The sequence below is a fragment of the Sminthopsis crassicaudata genome, chromosome 1 (genome assembly GCF_048593235.1).
Source record: "Sminthopsis crassicaudata isolate SCR6 chromosome 1, ASM4859323v1, whole genome shotgun sequence".
Taxonomy (NCBI): Eukaryota; Metazoa; Chordata; class Mammalia; order Dasyuromorphia; family Dasyuridae; genus Sminthopsis; species Sminthopsis crassicaudata.
This window is the reverse complement of record NC_133617.1, coordinates 431,220,963-431,246,725: the sequence shown is the minus strand read 5'-3', so window position 1 is coordinate 431,246,725 and position 25,763 is coordinate 431,220,963. Positions and strand designations below refer to the sequence as shown.

At 38.1% G+C, this 25,763-nt stretch overlaps 1 protein-coding gene across 6 annotated transcripts in view; it reads left to right on the top strand.

Annotated features, from left to right (window-relative positions):
* The window catches only part of EMP2 (epithelial membrane protein 2), a 48,353-nt gene extending 27,813 nt beyond the window's left edge, over positions 1 to 20,540 (top strand). For 2 of the 6 annotated variants that reach the window (XM_074280531.1, XM_074280536.1), the window contains exons 2-5: positions 10,425 to 10,552; positions 13,070 to 13,160; positions 13,796 to 13,942; positions 16,648 to 20,540. In XM_074280531.1, the coding sequence (XP_074136632.1) occupies positions 10,475 to 10,552; positions 13,070 to 13,160; positions 13,796 to 13,942; positions 16,648 to 16,832 (501 nt within the window). In that variant the 5' untranslated portion in view covers positions 10,425 to 10,474 and the 3' untranslated portion in view covers positions 16,833 to 20,540. Of the gene's footprint in view, positions 1 to 5,052; positions 5,181 to 6,185; positions 6,284 to 8,604; positions 8,717 to 10,424; positions 10,553 to 13,069; positions 13,161 to 13,795; positions 13,943 to 16,647 lie in introns of those variants that run through there. The other 4 variants (XM_074280533.1, XM_074280532.1, XM_074280534.1 and 1 more) reach the window with 4 other exon arrangements.
* The last annotated feature ends 5,223 nt before the right edge of the window (positions 20,541 to 25,763 follow it).

Sequence of the window (25,763 nt, the reverse complement as noted above, 5' to 3'; positions counted from 1 at the left end):
ATTAAGCACCTACCACAATGCTTAGCACAAAGAAAAACCTCCAAACGTTTCCTGCTTATGTTGTGAGAAAGATAATATGGACATAAATCAGCAGATGCAATAGGATGTAGTCCTATAGTCAGGAAGACCTGAGTTCAAATGCAACTTCAGACACTTACTAGCTGTATGAGCTTGGGCACATTATTTAACTTTGTTTGCCTGGGAGGCAGCTAGGTTTCTCAGTGGATGTTCTGGAGTCAGGAAGACTGAATTAAAATCTGGCCTCAAATACTTACTAGCTATGTCACCCTGGGCAAGTCATTTACGACCTCTCTAGTCCACTTAGCAGTGCTCCTATTTTCCCTATTTCTAAGATCATCTACAGGAGCTTCCCACTTACTCTTGCCAGTTCTTTGCTGGAGACAGTGTGATGTAATCAAAAGATCACTATTCATGGAGTCAGGACTAGAAACTGGCCTTCAAAACCCACCTCAAGAAGGAAATGGCGAACCATTTCAGTATTTTCGCCAAGAAACCCCCATGGAATAGACTGGCATAATGTGGTCCACAGGGTCAGAGTCAGACAAGACTGAATAACTGAAGAACAACAATATAACAGTTATATAGGAGAAAATTCTAGCAAGTCTTTTACCGAAGAAAGTACTTTAACTAGGTCTTAAAGAAAGTCAGTGATTCTAAGAAGAAGATGTTGAGAACATTTCAGATATAGGAGAAAGCTAGTAACAAGGTATGGCGAGATATTGAGGATGCATAAGGAATAGCAAGTAAGGGAAGGGAATAAGGCAGTATACTAAGACCTTTATGAATATTATCTCATTTCATCCTCTTAACAATCCTGTGAAATAGGTGCCATTTTCCTCACTTCACAGTGGAGGACTGAAAGGTTGAAATTGAAAGACTGAAAAGGCTGAAACGTATATATATATATATATATGTAAGTAGAATGTATGAATGGGACTAATATGGGAAGACTGGAAAAATGCAAATGATGTGTGCAGAATCAGGAAAATAATATACATAATGACTACTACAATGAGGATAATATTAGCTCCTATTTCTCCAGAGTGTTGTGAAATGATTATTACAATGTCAACAGAAAGACAATAAAAACAAAACCCAACAAAACTGAATGCTATGTAATTAAAATGACCAAGTCTGGTCCTGGAGAAGGGTTGAAAAAATGACCCACTGTTGCAAGGTGGAGAACTAAGGGTAAAGAATAATTCTTGTATTGTTAGTTATGATTGATTATGTTGTTGTTCAGTTCTTCCAGTCATGCCCAACTCTTCCTGATCCCATTTGGAGATTTCTTAGCAAAGACACTGGATGGTTTACTATTTCCTTTTCCGGCTCTTTTTGCAGCTGAGGCAAAGTTAAGTGGCTTGCTTAGGGTCACACAGTTAATAAGTGTCTGGTCTTCCAAACTATAACTTCCTAACTATAGAGAAAGCTGAGTGCCACAGAAGCAACACTTTTGAATTATAGTGCTGGAGGAGACTTTTGAGATCTCTTGGACTGCAAGGAGATCAAATTAATGCAGACTATTCACTGGAAAGTCAAATACTAAAGTTGAAAGCTTAAGTACTTTGGCCACATACTGAGAAGATAGGATGTAGGAAAAGACCCTAATACTGGGAAAGATTGAAGGCAAAAAGAGAAGGGCTTAACAGAGGATGAAAGCTACTTTGAGAGATACCACGGTCCATTGCTTGGGTGTTTAAGAATCAGACATGATTGAATAATAACAACTAAACTTCCTAACTCCAGGCCCAGTGATCTGCCCATTGTACCTCTTAGCAGTCCTGATTAGTTATACTGAAGTATTTTTTTTGTTCTTTATCTCTGTTAAAAGAGATGACTTTCTGAGGGTGATAGTCTAGATTTGGAAATGACCATGAGATAAAAATGAAAGAAAAGCTAAAATATGTGTGTGTATATAAAATAGGTTTTTATTTTCAAAATATATGCAAAGATAGTTTTCAATATTTACCCTTGCAAAACCTTGTGTTCCAAATTTTTCTTCTTCCCTTCTCCCCACCTCCCTAGACAGCAAGAAATCCAATATATATTAAACATGTGTAATTCTGCTGTACATATTTCCACATTTATCATGGTGCACAAGATTTGTACATATATATATATATATATATATATATATATATATATATATATATATATATAAGTTGCCCGTCTGTACTGAAGATAGAGTTTACATTTATTCCCAATAAATTTTCATAGTGGATAAACATCTGGCTTCAAAGTAAGAAGACCTCGGGTTCAAGTCTTCCCTCTGATATATACACATGGGTGACCCTGGGCAAGTCCCTTAATTTCTCAATGCTCCAGGCACCTCTCTAAGACTCTAAGATGAAAAGAAGGTGACAACCTGCCTTTGTTGAAGGAGTTTTCTCACCTGTTCGCTATACTAATAAAATTATAGGTCCAGTCTCTCTCCTCCAGATTGGATCCACTGTTCTATCCCACTGAAATCTTTTTTTTTTTTTTTTTGATCCTCATCCTGTCATCTATTCTATTAACTCTTCCTGCTAGCTTCATGCTTTCCAAAAATCTGGCAAGCACACCCTCCCTGTCATCATGCAAGTCGCCGATAAAAACATGTTAAATAGAACAGAACTGAAGACAATCTTACAGAATGCTACTGGAGAGCCCCTGGAGGAATTGACTTTCATTCATTAATCAAAACTAATTAAGTCTTAATAGTCTTTGCTGATGCCATCCTGAATGTTGTTCTATATTCCCCCCTGTGACTGACTTGTTCTTTTGCTGAGCCTGCACATGGAAGGTGGCAGTAATTAAGTGCGATTGGATATGATGGAAAGCAATATCCTGCAGTGATGTAGTTTTGCTGAGAAAACCATTTGAACTGCGCCAAAAGCAGTTTTGTAAGTCACAGAATGGCAACTCACAGGATCGATTGGGACTTCTAGAGCTGGGATAAATCTAGAAGAGTCCTCTACATTCAGAATAGCAAATATCTGAGAAAATGGGACCAATCCATGCATAAGGGACAGCATACAATTCTTTAAGAACTCCTTGGGGGAACCTTGAAACAAGTTTGGAGAAGAAAAGTCATTATGAATTGAATGTATATTGGGATTAAAGATATGTTATCTTTATTCCTAATACTATGTTAGTTATACCTGATATTGAGACCAAGTAGGAAGTGCACTAACTCTGGGAGGGGAGAAAGAAAAGCATTTATATAGCACCTACTGTGTGCCAGGCACAGTGTTAACCACTTTATAATATTATCTCATTTGATTCTCACAAGAGCCTTGAGAAATAGGAGCTGTTGTTATCCTCATTTTAGAGCTAAGGAAAAGAGAAGGTCACACAGCCAATAAGTATCTGAGGCTTAATTTAAACTCAGATCTTCCCAAGTACAGACCCAAGGAACTGTCTACTTCACCTCCTAGCTGCTTGTTCTCTGGAATCAGAGAACCTGAATTCAAATCCCACCACTGATGCTCATTAACTTTTTTGGCCTTTAGATGATCTGCCTAAGTTTTAGTTTCTTTACCCGCAAAATGAGGCATCTGGACTAGGGCATCTCTAAGGTCCCTTCCAGCTCTGAATCCATCATACTTGATCATCACATAATCTTAGTGTTGCTGTGTACAATGTTCTCCTGGTTCTGCTTACTTCACTCAGTCTAAGGTCTAAGGTCTTATGAGCCTATGGTCTTTGGAGAGACTGAGCGGTATGGTAGAAAGAGTTCTGGACTAGCTTTGTGATCTTGGGCAAAACTTTCCTCTTCTTTGAAAGTTTTCTCATCTGTTTTCTCACCTGTTAAATGAGCTAGAGAAGAAAACGGCAAACCATTCTAGTATCTTTGCCAAGAAAACCCCAAATGGGGTCATGATGAGTTAGACATGACTGAAATAACTGATATCAACAAAATAACATACCTGTTATAATATGGTTTATTGTTATAGTGTCACATGGGGAAAATAATGTATATATATATGAATAAATAGATACAAAACAAATACATATATGTATTATATATACATATATATATATATATATATATAATTATTTGGAAGGAGAACTTCAATTACTGGGAAAAAGACAAAAATAATTCTTGAGAAGAACTTTGTTTTCCTCAACAGTATATATTTTATTTTTCCAATACATGTATGTAAAGATAGTTTTCAGTATTCATTTTTGTAAGATTTTGTGTTCCAAATTTTTTTCCCTTACTCCCTTACTTCCTCCCTCTCCAAGAATCTGATATAGTTAACTATGTGCAATCCTTTTAAACGTATTTCCATATTTGTCGTGTTTTATAAGAAAAAATCAGCGCAAAAGGAAAAAAAAAAACTAGAAAAAGCAAACAAAGGTGAAAATACTGTGCTTTATTTGGAACTATGCCCAAAGGGCTATAAAACTGTGCATGTTATTTGACCCAGAAGTGCCACTATTGAGTCTGTATCCCAAGTAAATCATAAGGAAAGGAAAAGGCCCACATGTGCAAAAATGTTTGTAGTAGCTTTTTTTGTGGTGGCAAGGAATTGGAAAATGAGTGGATGCCCATCAATTGGGGAGTAGCTGAACAAGTTGTGGTATATGAAGGTAATGGAATATTATTATTTTATAAAAAATGAACAAGCTGATTTTAAAAAGGCCTTAAAGATTTACATGAACTGGTGCTGAGTAAAATAAGCAGAACTAGGGATACATTGTACACAATAACAGCAAAAATGTGTGGTGATCAGATACGAAAGATTTGATTCTTCTGAGTGGTTCAGTGATCTAAAGCAATCCCAATAGACTTTGGACAGAAAATGCCATCTGCATACAGAAAAAGAACTATGGAGATTGAATGAACATGAACTTTTTTTTTTCTTCCATGTTTTTTTTCCCCTTTTGTTCTGATTTTTCTCTCACAATATGATTTATAAAGCAATTTATATTAAAAATAAATAAATTAATTTAAAAGAGAAAGAAAAAAATACTATGCTTTGATCCACATACAGGCTCCATAGTTTTTCCTCTGGGTAAAATGGCATTTTTCTATCACAAGTCTATTGGAATTGTCTTAAATCACCACATTGTTGAAGAGAGCCAAGTCATCATACTTGATCATCACATAATCTGATTGTTGCTGTGTACAATGTTGTCCTGGTTCTGCTTACTTCACTCAGCATCAGTTTAATGTAAGTGTTTCCAGGATTTTCTGAAATCAATCTTTGAGCAAGAATTTTGAAGGAAAGTTAGAGGTTCTAAAAGGTGGACATGAGGAATAACATTCTAGGTCTGGGGAATGACGAGGGTAAAAGCATAGGGATGAGAGTGTATTTTGCATGAAGAGCAAGATCAGTTTGTTAGATTAATGCATCTAAAGGAGATTAGCATATGACTAGGTTGTAGGTTGTAGCCTGAAGGGCTTTAAATGCCAAGAGAGTTAATACTGGATTCTAGAGATAACAGGGAGCAATCCAGATTTTGGTCCCATGGATCTTATATAGCTGGTTCAGTCACTGGGCTGTCACTCAAAGTTTCTTCAGCTTGCTAGGATCTTGTGAGAGTTTGGGATTTGCCAGCTTTAAGAACTCAGGGTCATTTTCATAGTAGAATGAACTGAGGTATTTCTATATGGGGTCAAGTTCCATGAGTGGTTCCCCTGATCAGTAGTCTAGGGAGAAATTACTATGAGTTGTAGAGAACGTGGAATCCTCCGTGGAGAAAGTGTGGCGTGATCTTGGCTTTGAAGGATGGGTAGGATTTAGACTAAGAGAAATAGATGGGTGCTCCAGGCAGGGGAACAGTGGGAAGAATGACAGGGATGTTAGAAATTGTATGTGGTATATTTTGAGGGTGTTGAGGAAACCACTGTATAACTCAATTGGGAAGCTTTCCCCCTTTCCTCCCTTGTGGTTTTTTTGCAAGGAAATTAGTATGCCCTCTGAAGAGACTTGGAAGCTAATACCAAGCTGATTAAAGACTAGTTTTTACCCAGTATGTGCAAAATAACTGGCCTACAAAGGGTGAGTTTCACAGGAAGGGGAGTGAATAACTAGAAAATTTGGCCATCAAAAAAATTTCCCCCAACTGGAAAAAAGACAGTAATGTGGTATATAAAAATGCAATGTGTAATCCCATTATTTTTTTTTCTCCTCTTCTCTGTTGGCCACAAGCATCCAGGGATTTGGCACTGAGAGAAACCACGGCATGACATAGTGGAAAGATGACTGGGCCAGGAGTCAAAATACCTAGGTTCTAGTCCTGTCTTTGCAGCCTGTGAGCTGGATACTCTTGAGTGAGTTAATTCATGTCCCTGGGCCCTGAGTTCTTAATTTGTAAAATGAAGGGATTGGTTTTAGATAAGCTTGAAAGCCTTTCCTATCCTCACATTCTGAAGATGAGGCTGATGGCTTTGCTCATCTCTGTGTCACTTAAACCTAATTCACGCACAAGCTAAGCATGAATCCCTGCAGTGACACTGGTCCTCTGAAAATGAAGGAACAACAAGAACAACAACAAATTCTATGAATCTCTATCAAGCCAGAAGGAAGACCTTCTTCTTCTAATTTTCCTCCATAAAAAAAGGTGTAGGAAGTTCAGATCCTTCTGGAGAGAGATAGAGGCACAGATAAAGTTCTAATTAAGGTTAATTAAAGAAAATAATCAAAAGATTTGATGTCAAGCCAGACCAAAGTATTATAACCAAAATGGATAGATATCTTGGAAGGCTCTAGGTTTTAAGGAAAGATTCAGGAAACGTTCTATTTGGTTTTAAAGAAACCAGCATTAAATGGTAACTGAAAACATTTGGAGTGTAGCAGAAGAATGTGTTTAACTTGCACTCAGAATACACAAATGACTCAGTGAACTCATTCATTTGAATGCAGATCACAACCCTTCATAGCTTCCCATACTATGTGATGCTTGTCTCTACAATCCCATAAGTTTGCTGCAGAGGGTCAACTCAATATATTGGGGGCTTTCAAATAATAGTCAATTGACAAGCATTTATGAAATACTTTGTATTAGACACTAAAGTTACAAATAGCAAAAAAAAAAAAAAAAAAAAAAAAGGAAGGAAGGAAGGAGGAAAAGAGGAAGGGAAAAATGAAGGAGAGAAGGAAAAGAATAGTTCCTGTGCTTTAAAAGGCTTACATTGTATTTCTGCCACCTTTGAGTGGATGTTAATGGAACTCAGTGAAATGTCCATTGGTAATCACTTGCTGTTGCTACAAGTTCATCTTCTTTTTTGATCATTCACTTCCTGAATGACATTTTATTGTTTCTTTTTTGTAATTCCTTGTCTGTGGCATTTGCAGCCTATCCATACCCAGCTATGCAAAAACTCTTTGCTTCCGCTGAGTGATAGTCATTTTTAATTATTTGGAGTCACTCAACAACACTGATAAAATAAAGGTATTAAAAAGTTGGACTTTTGTTTCAGATTGAAGTTCAGTCAAGGAACCTTGCAAATGTTCTTGTTTTCATTAAGATTTTTGAATTTATCTGAAAATGGTTTCACAATCTATCGTAATATTATGGTGTGTTTTGACAGGGTTGTATTTTTACATTTTAGAAACGCTATCATTTATTAGATAACTCACTGTTCCTGTTCTTCATTATCCAGACACCTGGAGCAAGTTTAAGTGGCTATTCTATGGTAACATGTCTCAAGACACCACCTGGTGACAATCACCTCAAATGCAGGCTAGTTCCTAGGAGGGGAAAAACTCCAAAGGGCTTACCATCTCAAATCCAGAGTTTATAGCCTGGGTTTCCAACCTCTGGGGAACATACGCTCTTAAGGGCTATGAGAAGTCTGTACAGGTTATGTAGGGTGTTTTTGGCGAATAGCTCTCTTATCCTATTACATTAGTGTAAAAGTAATGTTGAGGGAAAAAAATTGAGGATTGGGGAAATAACTTTATGATAGAATAGGGACTATCTATTTTTCTCTACGAATATCCCCAGAACTTAGCATGATGTTTAGCACATATTAAACATTTAACAACTTTTTCAATCATTCATGATACTAAAAATATTGCCAAATAAAGTTTTCTTTATGGAAATTAATTTTTAAATTTGATTTCTTATGTGTGTATGCATGGCAAACCCTAGAATTTATTTCTTTTCATGGTGAATAGAAGTCATGGAAGGAAAAAATCGATGAGAAAAGGTTGAGGACCTTCATCTTAAAGTGATGGTAAAGGTCAGAAGCTAGAGTGGAAAGTTTGCATAGGAATAGGGAAGGGAAGGAAATAGTTGCTTATTAAGCACCTCCTATGTGTCAGTCACTGTGCATTTGATTCTTACAACCCTGTGAGGTAGATATTACTATTATCCTCCTTTTACAGATGAGGAAACTGAGGCAGACAGAAGTTAAATGACTTACTTAGGATCACATGGTTAGTAAGCATCTCAAATCTTCCTGCCTGCAGTCCCACCACTCTTAAGGTGCAGTGGGAGGTAAAAGGCCTGCCAAAGACAGATTATGAGGGGCTTTGAATGCTACGATCAGAAGCAGGAATAACAGGATGAAGATGGGGATCATAGTCCTTAACCAAGCATCAACATATGGGGTGGAGTTAGTCACTTCTCTGATTTCCTTGCCTTCAGATTCCCCTCTCCGTTGGTATTCACGCTTTGCCAGGCAGACTGCCAGAAATGTAACACAATGACAGACAAATGAAAATTCAATCATATCTTCTGACACTTGGCACTCTGTCAGGTACATTATTGATGGAATTTTATCCTCTGTTATCTCTAACTGTTTAGGTTTGATACCCACATGGATTCAGTCTCAAGGAGGGATGCTGACTTTTTCATTTTCCTATTTAACAGCTTGGGAGAAGGAGAAGAGAGAGCTCTTTGCTTAAAAAGTCATTTTCAGCATCACATAGACTTTGGTTTTCCTCTGTGTGGGGTGCTCGAGTTACCCTGGCCTCCTTAAGCTGGCACTTTGCCTTACCAAATTCCACATTTAGGAATTTGGCATTTGGCATAGTGGCAGCTGACCCAAGAGCCTCTTGCATCAGGGTTAGCCCTGCATCTCATTGGATGTGTTGCATGGTAGCTCGTTCTAAAAGTTTTTCTCAAGAAAGGACTCTTTATGATCTTGAAAGATGAGAGTGTGTATTAGCCAAACCGTTGTATCCTCCAAAGGAAGAATGCACAGAGGTCAGGTCATGTCCGATGGAGGATTTTCCTACACTGACTATTGGTAGTTAGCCAACTGCTGGTTAATATAAGGAATCTGTGGGGGGAGGGTAGACTTGTTCTATTTTTTGACCAAGGACAGTATTCTTAACTCTGGACTTTTATCATATGGAGACATATGTCACAGGCCATAAGGGGAATTGAGTGAGAAAGCATGGGTGGATGGATACAGACTATATTCCTAGGCCTAGAAAAGTAAACCAAGGCAAATGCCCACCAGATGGACATTAATAAGGTACACCAGCAGCAGCCTCATTTCTTTTGGATGGTGACACATTTCTAAGTCTAAGAATTCTTGTAGTTGTTACCTTAGACAAACTGAGACCTGGAAAAGACCTTAGCTTAAAAAGGCCAGAGTCTCCCACCCTATCCTACATTACCGCCAGTTGGTGATCACAACACTTGTCATCAATGAGGAACTGTTGGGACTTGGGATTAATTATAAGCGTCTTTCTTGAGGGGGACCTGATTTGTGGAATTTCAAGGTTAGGAAATTCCAAATATTTATTTTTTTATTTAATGGTATTTTATTTTTCCAAATACATGCAAAAATAGTTTTCAACATTCACTTTTGCAAAACCTTATGTTCCAAATTTTTCTCCCTCTCCTTCCCCTTCCTCCCTCTCCAAGACAGCAAGCAATCTGATAAAGGTTATACGTGTGCAATTCTTCTAAATATAATTCCATATTTGTCATGCTGAGCAAAAAAAATCAGATCAAAAGGAGGAAAAAAGCCAGGAGAAAAAATGGAGGAAAAAAAAGCAAATAACAAAAATAGGTGTAAATAATATGTTTTGATCTGCATTCAGTCTCCTTAGTTCTTTCTCTGAATGTGGGTAGTACTTTCTATGACAGGTCTATTGGAATTGCCTTGAATCACCTCAAAAAACTAAATATTTAAATATAAAATACAAAAAGACTTGTTAACCATAATTTCATTGAGTTTTAGTATTCCAAGTTTTTTAAGGTTTTCTTTAATGCCTTTGTTTTTATACTAGAATTATCTCCTGATGAATAAATACATCCTATATCATACCCAGTCCTCCTTTGTAATAAGCAATAAGAGTTACACAAAACTGATCCAAAAATGATAACATCTGACAGCTTTTAAAGGATTCTAGCCCCTGCTTCTTTGTGGAGAGGCAGGAGGTATGTGAAACTCCTATTTTTTTAAAAAAAGTATGTTTATGGACTTGTCTTTGTATGCTTTCTTTGGACAGTTTTGCCCTGATTTAGAAGGGGAATCTCCTTCCCCACTCTCACTGTGAGAATGTTGGTGCTTCTGGCTTTCATCATCGTGTTCCACATCACCTCAGCAGCGCTGCTGTTTATCGCCACCATCGACAATGTAAGTGTCTTTTCCCTATGCTCCAACTTCACAACTATACTTATAGAACCTAGAATCCCAGACTCATAGAATTTAGACTCAGAAAAGAACTTGGAAACCTCCCACTGAGTAAGAAATCTCTTCTATGAATGGGTCCATGTACTTGCTCCCTAGTTACAGGATAAGGATGGCAAATCTATGGGCAGAAAGAAGTGATAATTTGTTTCAGGAATCTACGTCCTTGCTCTCCGGACACCCCGGTGTCCTCCTGTTACCTCTCTTGGCCGAGGCTTTTCCCTGGAGCACTCTGCCTCAGCCTGTCTCCTTCATAAACTTTTCCTGTTGTCTTGATCCAAAAGAGATAGAAATGCAGCCTAGTGGCCTGAAGTTGTCAATGATATATATTGGATAATAGTGTTATTTTTTTCGATTCTTCATGACTCCACTTGGGTTTTCTTGACCAAGATACTGGAGTGGTTTGCCATTTTTCTCCAGTTCATCTTACAGATGAGGAAACTGAGGCAAGCTGGGTTAAGTGACTTACTCAGGGCCACACAGCTAGTAAGTGTCTGAGGTCAGATTCAAACTCTGGAAGATAGTCTTCCTGATTCCAGGCCCACTGGGCCACTTAGATGTCCAGTAATACCATGCAGTGCACCAATAAACACCCGAGCAAACTGTGTGGAAAGTTTGTGCTTTTTATTGCCCTGGCATTCTCACTCTGGCCTGTGCAAAGAAAGCCAAAGGCATAAAAATCATGGATAAATCCCAGGAAATCAGCTGACTGGTTCTGGATGGCCCACAGAGCTTAACAGGCTGTAGAATGGCCTAAGTTGAGCTAGATAAAGGAAGCTAGAGGTTTTTACGCGTGTGTACCAGTCTTTGGCTAAGCAGAGAAGATTTGGTAGAATTTCTTTGGAGAAAGGAACTTTCTCCCCCAGAAGGGGGGTCTGGGTGTTTGAGGAGAACCAGCACCTCCACTGCGAGGGCTGCTCATCCACCCTTGGTGTTCACCAGTCTCATCTGTGACTCCAAGAAGCTGTAACATGTGTACCCGTCACACCCTGGTCTTGGCAGGGCGGCTAAACTGGGTTGGGGGTAATTGATAGGGCACAACTCCAGCACTGAGTTGGGGGATTTCTACCCCAAGTATGTAAAGACTTCACCCCATAGAATGGGTGGGTGAGGACAATTTGTTCCCACAGCCACGGAGAGGGCTGAGCCGATGCTGTGGAATGGTCAGAGGATTAGAGTTGCCCAGGTTATTCACTGCATCCCAGGTCATCAGCCTGATTTTTGTCTTGCCAGTGGACTTTTAATAACTCTGGAAGAGTGAAGATGACGGATTTGTACAACTTTGCCTCTTTTAAATCCAATTCACACGGGAGTTAAAGCATCGTGCTGCGATGTCATTTGTCATCCTTTGAAAATGAAGGACACAACAACTATAAATCATTCTGTCTAGCTCTTCATTTTTCCTTTTCCTTGGGCAAAATTTCTATCCCTGTACAACCCTATCCTGTTTCCCAACTCTTAGGGCAGAATTTTAAGTACCCTGTAAGGTGAATTTACATTTACATTCATGCTATAATGGTAAAAAAAAAAAAATTTTAGGTCCCCAGAAATTTCAAGTCTGGAGGCAAGAACAGTTAGTATTTATAAATGAGTACACCTAGCACTTTCCTCAAAACAAACTTGTTAGGTGGGATTAGGGTTTTGTTGTTCAGTTATGTCTTTCCCCATTTGGGGTTTTCTTGGCAACTGAGTCATTTGCCCTTTCCTTTCTAGCTCATTTTACATTTGAGGAAACTGAGGTAAATAGAGTAAGTGACTTGCTCAGAGTCACACAACTAGTAAGTGTCTGAGGACACATTTGAACTTAGGAAGATGAGTTTTCCTGACTCCCCAATAGATAGGCTGGAGTGGGATAACTAGTATCATTGGGCAGATGAGGCTCTGAGAGGTAGAAACTGTACTAGATAAGCATCTGTCTCCTCCAGTTAGATATAGGCAGTGTTCTAGGGGTAGAAAGACTGTAACGGGTAAAAATTATGACAAATTCAGGTCTTGCTTCTGTCACTCACTGACAGTGTGAGCCTCTGTATGATAAATACCAGGAATTTCTCAAATCTCTCTTTCTCTTGACTCCCAGAAGGACTGGGGAGAGCTCTTCTCCTAAGTGTGCCTCTATAGACAGGATTTTGTTCTGACAGTCAAGTATTCAGACTGCCGGGGTAATGATGCCCCAAGGCCCTGGGATCTGTAAAAGGCTTAATCTTTCCGAGTTCTTACCTGGACTCTTCCTTTCTGATCTTCAAACAATCCAGTGAGCTCCCAATACCCATTTCTAGGATGTAGGGTAGCATGAAAAACATCACCAATTAACATTCACAGAGGAGGTGGGGAACAGTACCAGCAAAGGACAAAGGCCTTTGATTTGACTTAGGATGGCAACGTGTGGGCAGCCCTATGACGTCATCACACAGGATGCCTTTTATTGCACATGAACCTTTTCCATTTTTCTGTTGTCTGTTACAGGCCTGGTGGGTAGGAGAGGAATTTTTCACAGATATCTGGAGAGTATGTCGCAACAATTCTAATTGTTCAGAAATTAATGACTCCCTTGATGGTGAGTATTATGCTATTTCTTGTAATTATAATAACTGACATTGAAGAGGGTCTGAAAGTTTGTAAAGCCTTTCACATATATAATCCTATGTGAGCTTTTCTCTGAGGGAGATTCTGCAGGTCTAAGTACACCCATTTTGAAGATAAAGAAACAGGCTCATTTAAGGTTCATTTCAGTTTCAGCTCCTTAAAAACTACTGTGAGAAAGGAGGTACATACCAGCCATTTATCCTTTAGTATAAATATTTCCTCTCCTAAGATTTTAAATCTGATTTCTTTTTGTGGACAGTAAACAAAGATCTGGGGGAGCAGGGAGCTGGCTGGTGATAGAAGGAAGGACCTCATGCTCCTGGAATATTGGCCTCCTTGGCTTTTCTTTGCAGCATATTCTGTGATTCTTCGTGAACAAAGAGGGAAAATGGAGAATGTATAGCAAAAATGAATGAGAGGGTTGGTGGGAAATTCAGAGTGAATTTGTCCCTGGGTCACTGATGAAGGCTTGTGTTACCCTTTCTAAGAACATTTACACTGAGAAAATGCAAGTACCTTATTTTGCACGTAAGCCTAGTAAGAGCAGCACTGCAGCAACCAGCTGGAGGAGAGCAAGTTGTGAGGTAATCTTTGTCTCCTTCCCAGATTATGCTACTATCCAAGCCGTTCAAGCCAGCATGATCCTTTCCACCATCCTTTGCTGCATAGCTCTCTTTATCTTTGTGCTCCAACTCTTCCGCCTGAAGCAAGGAGAGAGATTTGTTCTAACTTCAATTATCCAGTTACTGTCATGTAAGTAAAACAATGGGTCACGAGAGAAAGATAATCAATATTTCCAACCAAACACTTTCTATAAATCATAAAAATGGCAGAAAGGATGAGAGGTTGAAATTTATACATGACTGTGAAATCGATCTTCAGCAGGCTACCATGGGTCCCAATGAATAATGGTTATTGGGAGTCTCACAGAACAGCCTAAATTTTCTAGACCTTGACCCATTCCAAAAATGCAATTTATTCTGCCTTGGGTTTTTTTTTTTAACTTTTTTTTTCAATGTAACAATTTTAATAACTATTATGTAAAAGACATTTTGCTAGGTATTAGGGATACACAGATGAAAAATAACATATTCTCTGACCTCAAGTGGATTTGTAATTACAAAAAAAGGGAATTAGATAAATCTAATATAAGGAAGAATGTGAATAGAGTAAAGGAGGGGTCTACAACTGAGAGATAATGTTTAGCTGAGAAACCAAGGAAGGCTTCATGGAGAAGGCTTAGATCTTGAAGGAAGAGAAAGATTTTAATGGAGGCACATGAATAGCATGTATTTCTGACTTGGTGTACCCCATTTCTGGAGCATGATTTAATTAGCACAGCTAGCTAAATTCTATACTAGGGGTTCATAGATCTCCAAGGGGTCAATGGATAGATTTCAGGCAATAGAAGAACTTTATTAGGAAAAAAATAGATTTTTTTATTAACCTCTAGCTGAAATTTAGCATTTCCTTCATTTATTAATTTCTAAATCAACATTATTCTAAGAAGGAATAAGCTTTTAAGACTAACAGTGATACAGTGAATCCTCTTCCTATACCATGCTACAATTTTTAGCTCCAAGGCAGAAAATGATTACATTTCTATCTGAAAGCAATAGGTTGTCTTTAGTACAAGTCAATTTTCTGATTCAGGAGTCTTCTCAAAATGAAATATAATGAAGAACTTTTATGTCCCCTTCAGGTGATGTTTCCCTATCATTCTTTATGGATGTTTATTAAACCTTCCCCATGTGAAAAACTTACATCTATTTTTATTTCCTCTTTGAATCCTTTCTCCTTGTCCAGAGATCAGCATTCTGTGGTCACACTCCCTCAAATGTACTTTTAAATTTTTAATTCACTGAACTCCTGACTGTGCCTACCCATTCTAACACTTTGGGTAAGATTAGTTTCATTGGTTCTACATGCTCTAGCCATCACTTAAAAATAGCCTAAACCTTGTAGCCTAAGCCATACTTCCCAGGAGCCTAATCTGTAGTCAAGTTCACATCTATCATACTCCCTGGATAGCCCAGATGAATCTATCATACTCTTCTAAGAATGAGGTTACTGAACTTTTTTGCCACTAATGGCAAAAAATAGCATCATAGAGAAGTGGGGAGCCTTGAGATCCTCTATGCTACAAAAATAGATTCTTGATTAGTTCTTGAGATTCAACAAATATCTATTTACTAAGTGCCTACTACAGTTAACTACTACAGTATGGTTCAAGCTCTGACAATATGTGTAACTGGGAGCTCCTCATAAAAGTGATAGTATAGGTTTAGATTTTCTTTAAGACAGGGGCAGCTAAGTGCTTCAGTGAATAGAACACCAGCCCTGAAGTCAGGAGGATCTGAGTTCAAATCTGATCTCAGACACTTAATACTTCTGAGCTGTGTGACCACTTAACTCCAATTGCCTAAGGGGGGGGGGAGATTGTACAAGATGTGTGTGATTCTAGGTGCTAAGGAAACAGAAATCATGAAAGACAGAACCATTGCCCTCAAGGACCTAAATTCTAAATGGGAATATAATGTGTAGAAAGATGAATGATACAAAGCAAGAGTATGAGGGGACAAATGAGAGATTAGATCATCATCTGATTATAGATTTTAATCAGGATGCTAATAATAGTCTAAGAAATATGAGGAGGGAGAAGACAGTTTTAGCTGGGAGAATCTGGAAAGTTCACAATGGCAGAAATAGTATCAGAATTGTCCAGAACGTACAATGGGTTAGAAGAGTGAATAAAATAAGGTGGAAAAGATAGGTTGGTTTGAAAGTCATCAGAAGTCTGATCAATGTTGGCACCAATCACAATTGGCCTATATTCAGAGGATGGAGAATGAAGCATGTATCCCACCTCTTGGTAGAGAAGTTGTAGACTGCACAATATATTGTCAGGTATGGCTTTGCTTAACTATTTCTTTGCATAAGAGAAGGAACCATTGGAGGGAGGCAGTCACTGGTAAATGACTGCAATGTTTATTTTAAAAAATTCTGTTTAAAAATGCAGAAGGAAAGAAGAAATGAAGGAAGGAACAAGGAAGGAAGGAAGGAAGGAAGGAAGGAAGGAAGGGAGGAAGGAAGGGAGGGAGGGAGGAAAGAAGGAAGGAAGGAAGGAAGGAAGGAAGGAAAAGAGAGAGGGAAGGAGGAAAGGGAAGGGAAGAGAAGGGGGGAGGGAGGAAGGGAAGGAAGGGAAAGAGGACTCATATTGTGAAAAGCTTTATATTTTGTCCTAGAAGCAATAGGGAGCTATTAAAGATATGCTTACTTCTATTTCTCTTGATAAACCAGGAAAGCAAGCACTCACTAAATTTTTCCAGTGGTCATAAATCACCACAATAAAACTATTCATAAATAGGACTAGGGAATGAGATGGGTTTTTCATTTGGTTGTAGAGCATAAATTTCTTTTTCAGCAACTTATTTCCTTCTTTGTTTTTCCCCCAACAGGCCTTTGTGTCATGATTGCTGCATCCATTTACACAAACCAATATGAAGAAATCCATAAGGACAAAAAGTTTTATGAAGACATTTCTGAAGGGAAATACGGCTATTCCTTCATCTTGGCCTGGGTTGCATTTGCCTTTACTTTGATCAGTGGCATAATGTACCTAATACTGAGAAAGCGTAAATAAAACCCCGGGAGCTAACTTTCCATCACTATAGTAGAAAACCCAAATTTCAATAACCAATTTGTATATAATCTTTTTTTTTGGTTTTGTAGTAAAAATATTGTTTCTTTGAAAAGTGAAAGAAAAAAAAAAGGAAAAAAAAAAGTTCTGCATCCTGGGTATCTGATAGAAAGACTATGAAAAGGAACAGGCAGTATTCTGGAACACTTGGCCACCCAAGAGATTGAATGAGACAAAGCTAACAATTTGATTTCCTCAGCATGATGTTTCTTAACCTGACTGTGCCTGTGACTAGATGCAATCAGATACTAACAAACCCCTTGCCTTTCCTCATCCGACAGGGCTCATGTACAGTATATGACAAGTCAATGCTGTCCTTTTCTCAGACAAGGTTTCTGTCCTCATATGACTTGCTTCGGGCCATAGAGGTAGAAGTAGAATCAGAGAGGTTAGGGAGAAAGCAGCAACAGCAGCAACAACAAAAACCAAAGAGTGAAGGCAGGATGACACCTTTAGCCCTCATAGTCATAGTAGAAATTTTCGAAGGCCAGTGTTGGTTGGGTTTTCGTGTGTGTGTGTGTGTGTGTGTGTGTGTGTGTGTGTGTGTGTTTGTGTGTGTGTGCACGCGCTAACCATAAGATTCAAGTTGGTCCTATGGTGGCTTGTGAATTTGTACAGTAAAATGCAGTGGCTCTTGCTGGGAAAACCACTTGCTTTGAAAAATTTGAAAATCAGCCTTGATTCTGCAGACCCTTGAGTGAGGATTCTCTCATTTTCATGCTAGTTGTGCAAAGCAGCCTCAAGAACTTACCAACAATGTCATCACCTTAGCAAGTGGGGGTGGGGGAGCGAATAGCCCTCAGGTGAGAACCGGTGGGCAGCTGGCTAGTCGGGCTGGCCAAAGCTTGGTCACTCCCCTCCCCCAACCCTTGGCCTGTCCTAAATCCAAATGTCAACTCGATAGCTCAGCAGGAGCTTGCTTTTTCTTAACTTCCTCAGTTTTGGGACTGAAGGCTTTCCTTTGGAAGCTTTCTGAGTTCATTTATCTTCCCCATCCTTGGTCCCCCAAAGGAAATAGCATCCAAGACTGGAGATGGAGCACCTGAGGCATTGCTCCCTCTACTGGTCATCTATGAGAACAGCAGGCGCCTCCCCGACTGACTCCTTCTGGAGCCATATCTTGTACAAGTCCAAACCCTCCTAGAGCCAAGGGTTGGAAGCTTCCCTTCCCTTCTCATCTCACCTCTCTCTCCCACTCCCATCCCTGGGTGGCTAATTAAGAAAATAACTAAAATGACAAGTTTGGTACATCCCTTCGAATCCCTGCCTGATCTGCCCTCTGGCAAGCATCTTGAACAGCTAAAAAATTATCAGTGGAAGATAAGAGGAAAAAAAGCAGCAGGTTGCCCAAATCCAGGAGCTGGACATCATTCCCTAAATAACACAGGACCAGCTGTCCTTCAGTCTCCTCAGTGGATAAATCCAGAGACTATGCGTATTTTAAATGCTACTGCACATATTTAGATGAGCCTAAATATAGTTGCCTTTGACTCACTCCAATGGCATTTAGTAAGCCTCGTACTGTATTTGATGCACACATATAATACTTTACATAATCTTCCATTGAAGATTTCGTGTTCTTGATAACAGATGAGTAGGTTAGTGGCAGGGGTAGGGTAGGAGTTGTTTTGTTTTGGGGTTTTTAATATTTATACATAAATAATGTTAGTTTTGTGGTGTGACTTAAGACACCAGGAAATCCCCAAATGAGCCTAGGCCTTTACCTGTGTGGCAATTTCCTTTTTTTTTTTTTTTTTTTTTTTAAAGAAGGTGTGTATATGTATCCACTTGTACACATATGTGTGTGTATGGATGTGTGTGTGCCTGTGTATGTGCATTTCTCTCTTACTCAGGACTTGAGAGGAGGTGTTTTTCTAACCTCACCACATTCTGACATTGGTCTGTCTTGTTACACCACGTATGTTATTTAAATGTAGCTTTTTGTAGTTTCCATTTTGCTCAATGTAAGGGTGATCTCTACACAGTCAGACCGACACAGAAGGAGGTGGGAAAGAATAGCTTAGCTGTCCATACACCTCACATTTGGGCAGGAATGGGACCCTCTCTCACTAAATTACTCAAGTGAAAGGGTAAAATCATAGTGGACTTACCACTGCCCAGCTGTCCGATGGCAGGAGAATCACAGCTTTTGTAGTTGGAAGAATGTTGTTTGTAGATGCATTTATTGATTTATGAAAGGATTCATGTGGGAAAATAAGGCTAAAGGACTCACTAAGCTTTCTTAGGGTTACAAATGGCATCTCTATAATAGGGAATTGAAGTAGTTTTTTAGTGGGATATTAAACATCTTAAATACAATCTGAAAATTATTGGGTGTGTTTGGCAGTGCTGCAGTACTCTATGGATGTTCACATAGATATAGCATGGCAAATTCCTTGAGATAGGAAGCAAACTTTTCCCCAAAAATGCAATGATTGACATTTGTGAGGGTTAGAGAAAGACAATAGTATTAAAAGTGACTCACCTGTGATGTAAAGATAAAGGGAAGTGGGGAAAAAATGAGAAAATAGAAAATAAAATGTTCCACTGGGTAGGATTGGTGGTTATTCCTTGATATTAATTACCAAATTATTCTTATCAACTCAAATGAAAACGAGCGCCAACCCTGAAGGAACTATGAATTTTGTTAGCTGTTGAAACTCCAGTATGAAACTCCACAATTTGCCTGTGACTTAATAGAAAATTAATAAGGATTTGGTTGAAAAACACAGTGGTTAAGTGGCTTTTCTAGAGACATATATTGTCACAGAAAGGATCTGACTTTAGGCCCAGCATTCTAACCACGGCGCCAGATTGTCTCTATAAGTGAATATTAGGACCAACCAAAAAAAAACTTCTATTATGATAAAAATCAAGTTTGAGAAAATATGATTTGTGCATTGTATAATCCTTTTTAGGAAGTACTGCAATTCTATTTTCTAGAAGTGACCAGATGGAGACCAGCAATTAATTTTTTTAAATCTGCATTAAGCCACTGTGAGTTTCCCCCCTCCTTTTGAAATAGCTTAATAAATTTCTAAATTATTGGCCGGAGTAGGTCAATGTACACAGGTATTCAACAATGGAAAGATCTGAGATGCCTTGTAAACATCAACATATCTTCATGCTATAAGATTGCTGTTTCACGCAGGTACACATACCCTGGTGCAGAGAGAGAACTCCCATGATATGGGATAATAACTGCAGAATTAGCTGAATGAAGAGATTTTTTGACACCTAAGTTCCTGTTTGCTGTTTTAAACACACAATAGTCTAGATTTAAGATGGATAATAATTAAAACTGCCTGGATGGGGATCACTAAACTAATTCACAATAATGGTTACTTAAAAAGAACAAGTTGTAAAATTTTGTATATTGGGGGTGATGGTGATGTGGGAAGTGCTGGGGGGAAAAGCATAGGGGCTGAATTAGATGATTAGTGTCAGAAAAAAATGTGATTTTAGGATTAGCTAGGTTCTTTCTACTTAATGTGCCTTTTAAAATATTCCATTTTCTATGTTTTATATAATCTGAAGCTATCATGAAAATAAAGTTTAAACAATGTGGTCAAGAGCAAAAGACTAATATCTACCAATGGTAAGAATGTCTTAGGGGGAGGAGGGGTGATTAAAAATGCCGTGAACCATTAATATAGTTGTTCTTGTTTGGTTCTGTCCAACTCTCTGTGATCCCACTTGGGGTTTTCTTGACAAAAATACTGGAGTGGTTTGCCAGTTTTTTTTTTCTCTCCAGCTCGTCTCATAGACAAGGAAACTGAGGCAAACAGGGTTGACTAACTTGTGCAGGATCACACATCTAGTGTCTGAAACAATATTTGAGCTCAGGAAAAAAATTAATTTTCCATTTTATCCAGGTCCAGCACTCTACCCACTGTGCCAACCAGCTGCCCTTATTAATATATAAGCCATAGTTATTTCTGGGACCATTAGAATAAAATTGCCATATATAATCCAGTAGTTTTAAAAAATGGAGGGTTTCAGGGGGATAGGGAAAACCTGAAGCTAATGAAGCTAAATAATGTCAAAGTGAATTTATATGGCATTGGGTTAACCAGAAATTTCCTCTTTTTTTTTCCCTGAGGCAATTGGGTTAAATGACTTGCCCAGGGTCACACAGCTAAGAAGTATTAAGTATCAGACTAGATTTCAGCTCAAGTCTTCCTGATTTCAGGGCTGGTGCTCTATCCACTGCACCACCTCAATGCCCCGCAGAAATTTCTAATAACTGGTACAACAGAATAATATACTTTCATCTAAATTCAACTATACATGTTCAGCAAAAATTAAAACTAATAATTAAATTGCTCTCTACTCCACTTGAAGAGCTAGAGATTAGAGATAAAAATCTATTATCACACTTTTGTGTTTTGTTTTCTTCTGTAACAAAGATTCCTGCCTCCTCCTTGAAAAACAAAACAAAACAAAAGGGCTTGGCAAAGTCTAAAGAAAACACAAAATTTACATTTATCTAAAATGGTTATGGCAACCATTTTAGAGCCAATTGCTTTCTGTTATGGACTTCCTTCTTTTAAAGAGACCATTTTAAGATACCGCACTGCCTTATGGGGGTAATTTAAGGAATTTTCAAGGATAATTTGGGCTACATTTGTTTGTTTGTTTGCTTGTTTTTTTTTTTATACTGTCTTTCAAACCCAACCCCACATAAGATATACATCTCTATCAAAACTCCACTATGGTTTGGCATTGTCATCCTGTTGTATATGTAAGGAGTATGTGTTTCCATATAAAATATTTATGATATGTACCTCCACATGGTTTGTCTAAATGAGACTTGAGGGAGGCCTGGACCATTCTTGATTAGAATGAGAAGAGAATCATCTTGCGAGCAAGCCGTTACAGAACATTACCAGACTGGTTGCTCATTTCTCCCAGTCCTCTAGAGGGGATTAGCAATTATGACTGCTGTCCTGGGATTCTCCAGAAATAGGCCATTAAGCTTTGAACTTTTGTGAGGGATGATTCAATTTAGTTCAACAAACATTTATTAAACATGACTGTGCAAGGCTCTGGCAGATTCTTGGGGAATCATAAATGGGATGACACAGAGCCTGATTTCAAAATTTGAGGGTATAGGTCTGGATCAAAACATATGGTCTTTTTAGTCATTTTCTTAAAATAATTCCAAGTTAACTTTCAATAATAGTTGGACCAATTCACAGCTCCACCAACAGCATATTAAGGTCCCAATATCCCTCCAACATTTATCATTTTTGTTTTTTATCATCTTTGCCAGACTAGTGGATCTAAGCTAGAATCAAAGAATTGTTTTGATTTGCACTTTTATTATTACTACTTTGGAGCAGTTCTCTTAACATGTTGCCTTTTAATTAACACTAGTCATGTGACTATTAGCATATGATATATAAATTAAGTGGTTTTGCTTTTCTATAAAATAGTATATTCTTCTAAAAGAATAACTTAATAACAATGAGACAATGCATAATAAAAAAAAATCTAACCTCTTATTCTTAGATTCTGGAGGTCTCCCAGATACACTATTAACAAATTTAGACAAGGAGTCTTTAATCTGGGGCCATAGATACCTGACGAATCTATGGATAGATTTCAGGGAGGTCTATGAATTGGAAGGGGGGAGGATGACATCTGTATTTTATATAATTATTTTATGCATTTAAAAAGATTATTTTGAGGACACCAAATTAACAAAGGTGTCTATGACATAAAAATGGTTAAGAACTCTGGTCTGAGCATGGGAGTTTTATGACATACAAAATGAGTACTCTCTTGGACAAAGAAGTGTAACAACACAGCTATTATGGGATGATTTACTCACACTTCCCATAGGGCTGATCATCTGCTATGGCGGCATTGTTTGGGAGCCTGAAACTCAGGATCCATTGTACATGGAATTTGGGAGAATTGGTGCTTCCCCATCATGGTTTTGATAGCAATGCTTGAAGTTACCTAAGTCATCACAAAGAAAGGAAGAATTCATAGAATTGGCATCCAGCTTGAGCCAGGAGCTGACCACTATCACACATCTCCACATGTTTTCCTCTCTAACCTTGACTACCATTGATTTCACTGTTATGCCATGATACTTTCTCCATCTACTAGTCCACCAAAAAATGGTAGCTGCTGTGTGGGAATACACACACACACACACACACACACACACACACACACACATAATCAGCTAAGACTTACTTCTTACTACCACCCATTCATATAGGGAGGTGTTTGGATTTTTTTTTCCATTTTATAAATGAAAACACTTTGATTTCTTCAGGTTAAATGATTTGTCCAAGGTCACACACAACTATTAGGTATATAAGGTGGGATTCAAGTTCCAGAGTTCTTAAATCTAAATTCAGTTCTCTACCTGTTGGGCCATGTTGCTTTTCTAACAGAAAGAGATATGGCAGCATATACTTATATTCCTTCCTTGAGTCCACTGAGGCTTTGTGCATAACTGATAGATTTCCACATTTGATTTCTACTTCTTCTACTAGGAAAATAGTTTGGGGGCAGTAAAAGACTTGGAAATCATTGAATCCTACCTCACATTTTACTTCCTCAGATTAAGAAACTGAGACAAAAAGAGGCTGTTATGGAAATATGTTTTCCATCACTGCACATGTATAACCTATATCAATTTGCTTGCTTTCTCAATGGGGGAAGGGTGGAGAGAATTTGGAACTCAAAAAATCAAAATCAAAAACAAAACAAAACAAAAACCTAATATTCAAAATTGCTTTTACATATAATTGGGGAAAAATAAAATATTAAGATAAAAAATTTAAAAATAACATAAAAAAGAGAGAGGCTAAGTGACTTGCCCAGAGTATATAGCTGGTAAACATCTGAGGAAGGATTTGAAACTTGGAGGCTTCTTGATTTTAAGTCTAGTTTGCTCAAGTTGGATATACTGTCACTCCCACCCTTAGCTGACCCATAACAGCTGCATTTTTGGTTGCTCCACTAAAAATGTCAACCTGATTCTTCCCAATGATCCATCCCAGGGTACCACTTTAGCATTGGTGTTCAATATTTGGGAATCTTTGGTTTCTGAAAAATCTATCTGCCTTTCCCGATCTAAACTTTCTAGACCTCATTTTTATCATCTCATAAAATGGAAATTATGACACTTTCATTACCTTGTGAAAATATTTTCTGAACTTTTTATCGATATAGGAGTCTGAATTATTCTTCTACAGCAGATCCTGGATACACAGTCTACTAATGCTGATAGATGACCTGTTAGTCCTGCAGTAAATGGTTCATTAGCTCATGATTTCCTGCCACCTAGTGGTAGAATACAAAACATCTGACCTTGACTGGCGTCAATTCATGGGATCACAGTATTGGAAAAATTAGGAACCATTTAGTCCAAACTCTTCATTTTACAGAAAAGGAAACTGAGGCTCAGAGAAATTAAATAATTGTCCAAGATCACCAAGTAAGGTGTCAGAGACAAGATTAGAACAAAGACTATTTGACTCCAAAACTCCTGTTCTTTCTATTATACCATACTGGTACCAATCCCATCATATCCAATTACTGTTAATCTCTACTTTCATAACATATCTTGTGTATCCTCACTTCTCTCCTTAGATATTCTTGTGTGGGCTCTCATCACCACATGCCTAAAACATTAATGGTCTCCCTCCTGCAGGTCTTCCCCACTCCATTCTGTGAAGGCCATTGCCCATTGTTTTGACCTCTGTCTTGCCCCTAAACTCTGATGACTGGAGGAGTAAGTGAGGCTGGATAGACTTTGCACAACTCTGAATCACTTAGATCCAACTCCCTTGTAAATTAAGACATTACCCTCCTGATGATAAACAACAACTGGTACTGATCAGTACCAGGAGAGTAATGTGGCTAAACATCTTTTATTTACTTTTTGAGATTAATTTTGTCTTTATTCATGTACCTTAAAGAACATCTGAGCACAAAACATCTTTCTTTCTTTCTTTCTTTCTTTCTTTCTTTCTTTCTTTCTTTCTTTCTTTCTTTCTTTCTTTCTTTCTTTCTTTCTTTCTTTCTTTCTTTCTTTCTTTCTTTCTTCTTTCCTTTCTTTCTTCCTTTCTTTCTTCCTTTCTTCCTTTCTTCCTTTCTTCCTTTCTTCCTTTCTTCCTTTCTTCCTTTCTTTCTTTCTTTCTTTCTTTCTTTCTTTCTTTCTTTCTTTCTTTCTTTCTTTCTTTCTTTCTTTCTTTCTTTCTTTCTTTCTTTCTTTCTTTCTTTCTTTCTTTCTTTCTTTCTTTCTTTCTTTCTTTCTTTCTTTCTTTCTTTCTTTCTTTCTTTCTTTCTTTCTTTCTTTCTTTCTTTCTTTCTTTCTTCTCCTCCTCCTCCTCCTCCTCCTCCTCCTCCTCCTCCTCCTCCTCCTCCTCCTCCTCCTCCTCCTCCTCCTCCTCCTCCTCCTCCTCCTCCTCCTCCTCCTCCTCCTCCTCCTCCTTCTTCTTCTTCTTCTTCTTCTTCTTCTTCTTCTTCTTCTTCTTCTTCTTCTTCTTCTTCTTCTTCTTCTTCTTCTTCTTCTTCTTCTTCTTCTTCTTCTTCTTCTTCTTCTTCTTCTTCTTCTTCTTCTTCTTCTTCTTCTTCCTTTTCCCCTTCTTCTTCCATTCTTGTCTCAGCTTTTCCTATTCTTTCCTCCTTTCCTGGGTCTCTAACTGATAGTCCTCCTTTCAAAGGCAGTCCTTCTCTACACATATGCTTGATCCCATCCCTTCCTTTCTGCCCTAGCACTCTGCATAATCAGTCCCTAGCTCCAATTTTCAACTCCTTATCTACTGGCTCTTCCTATTCTTTTTTTTTTTTCAATTTTATAATATTTTAATTTAAAGTTTTATAATATTTTAATTTAAAAGAAAA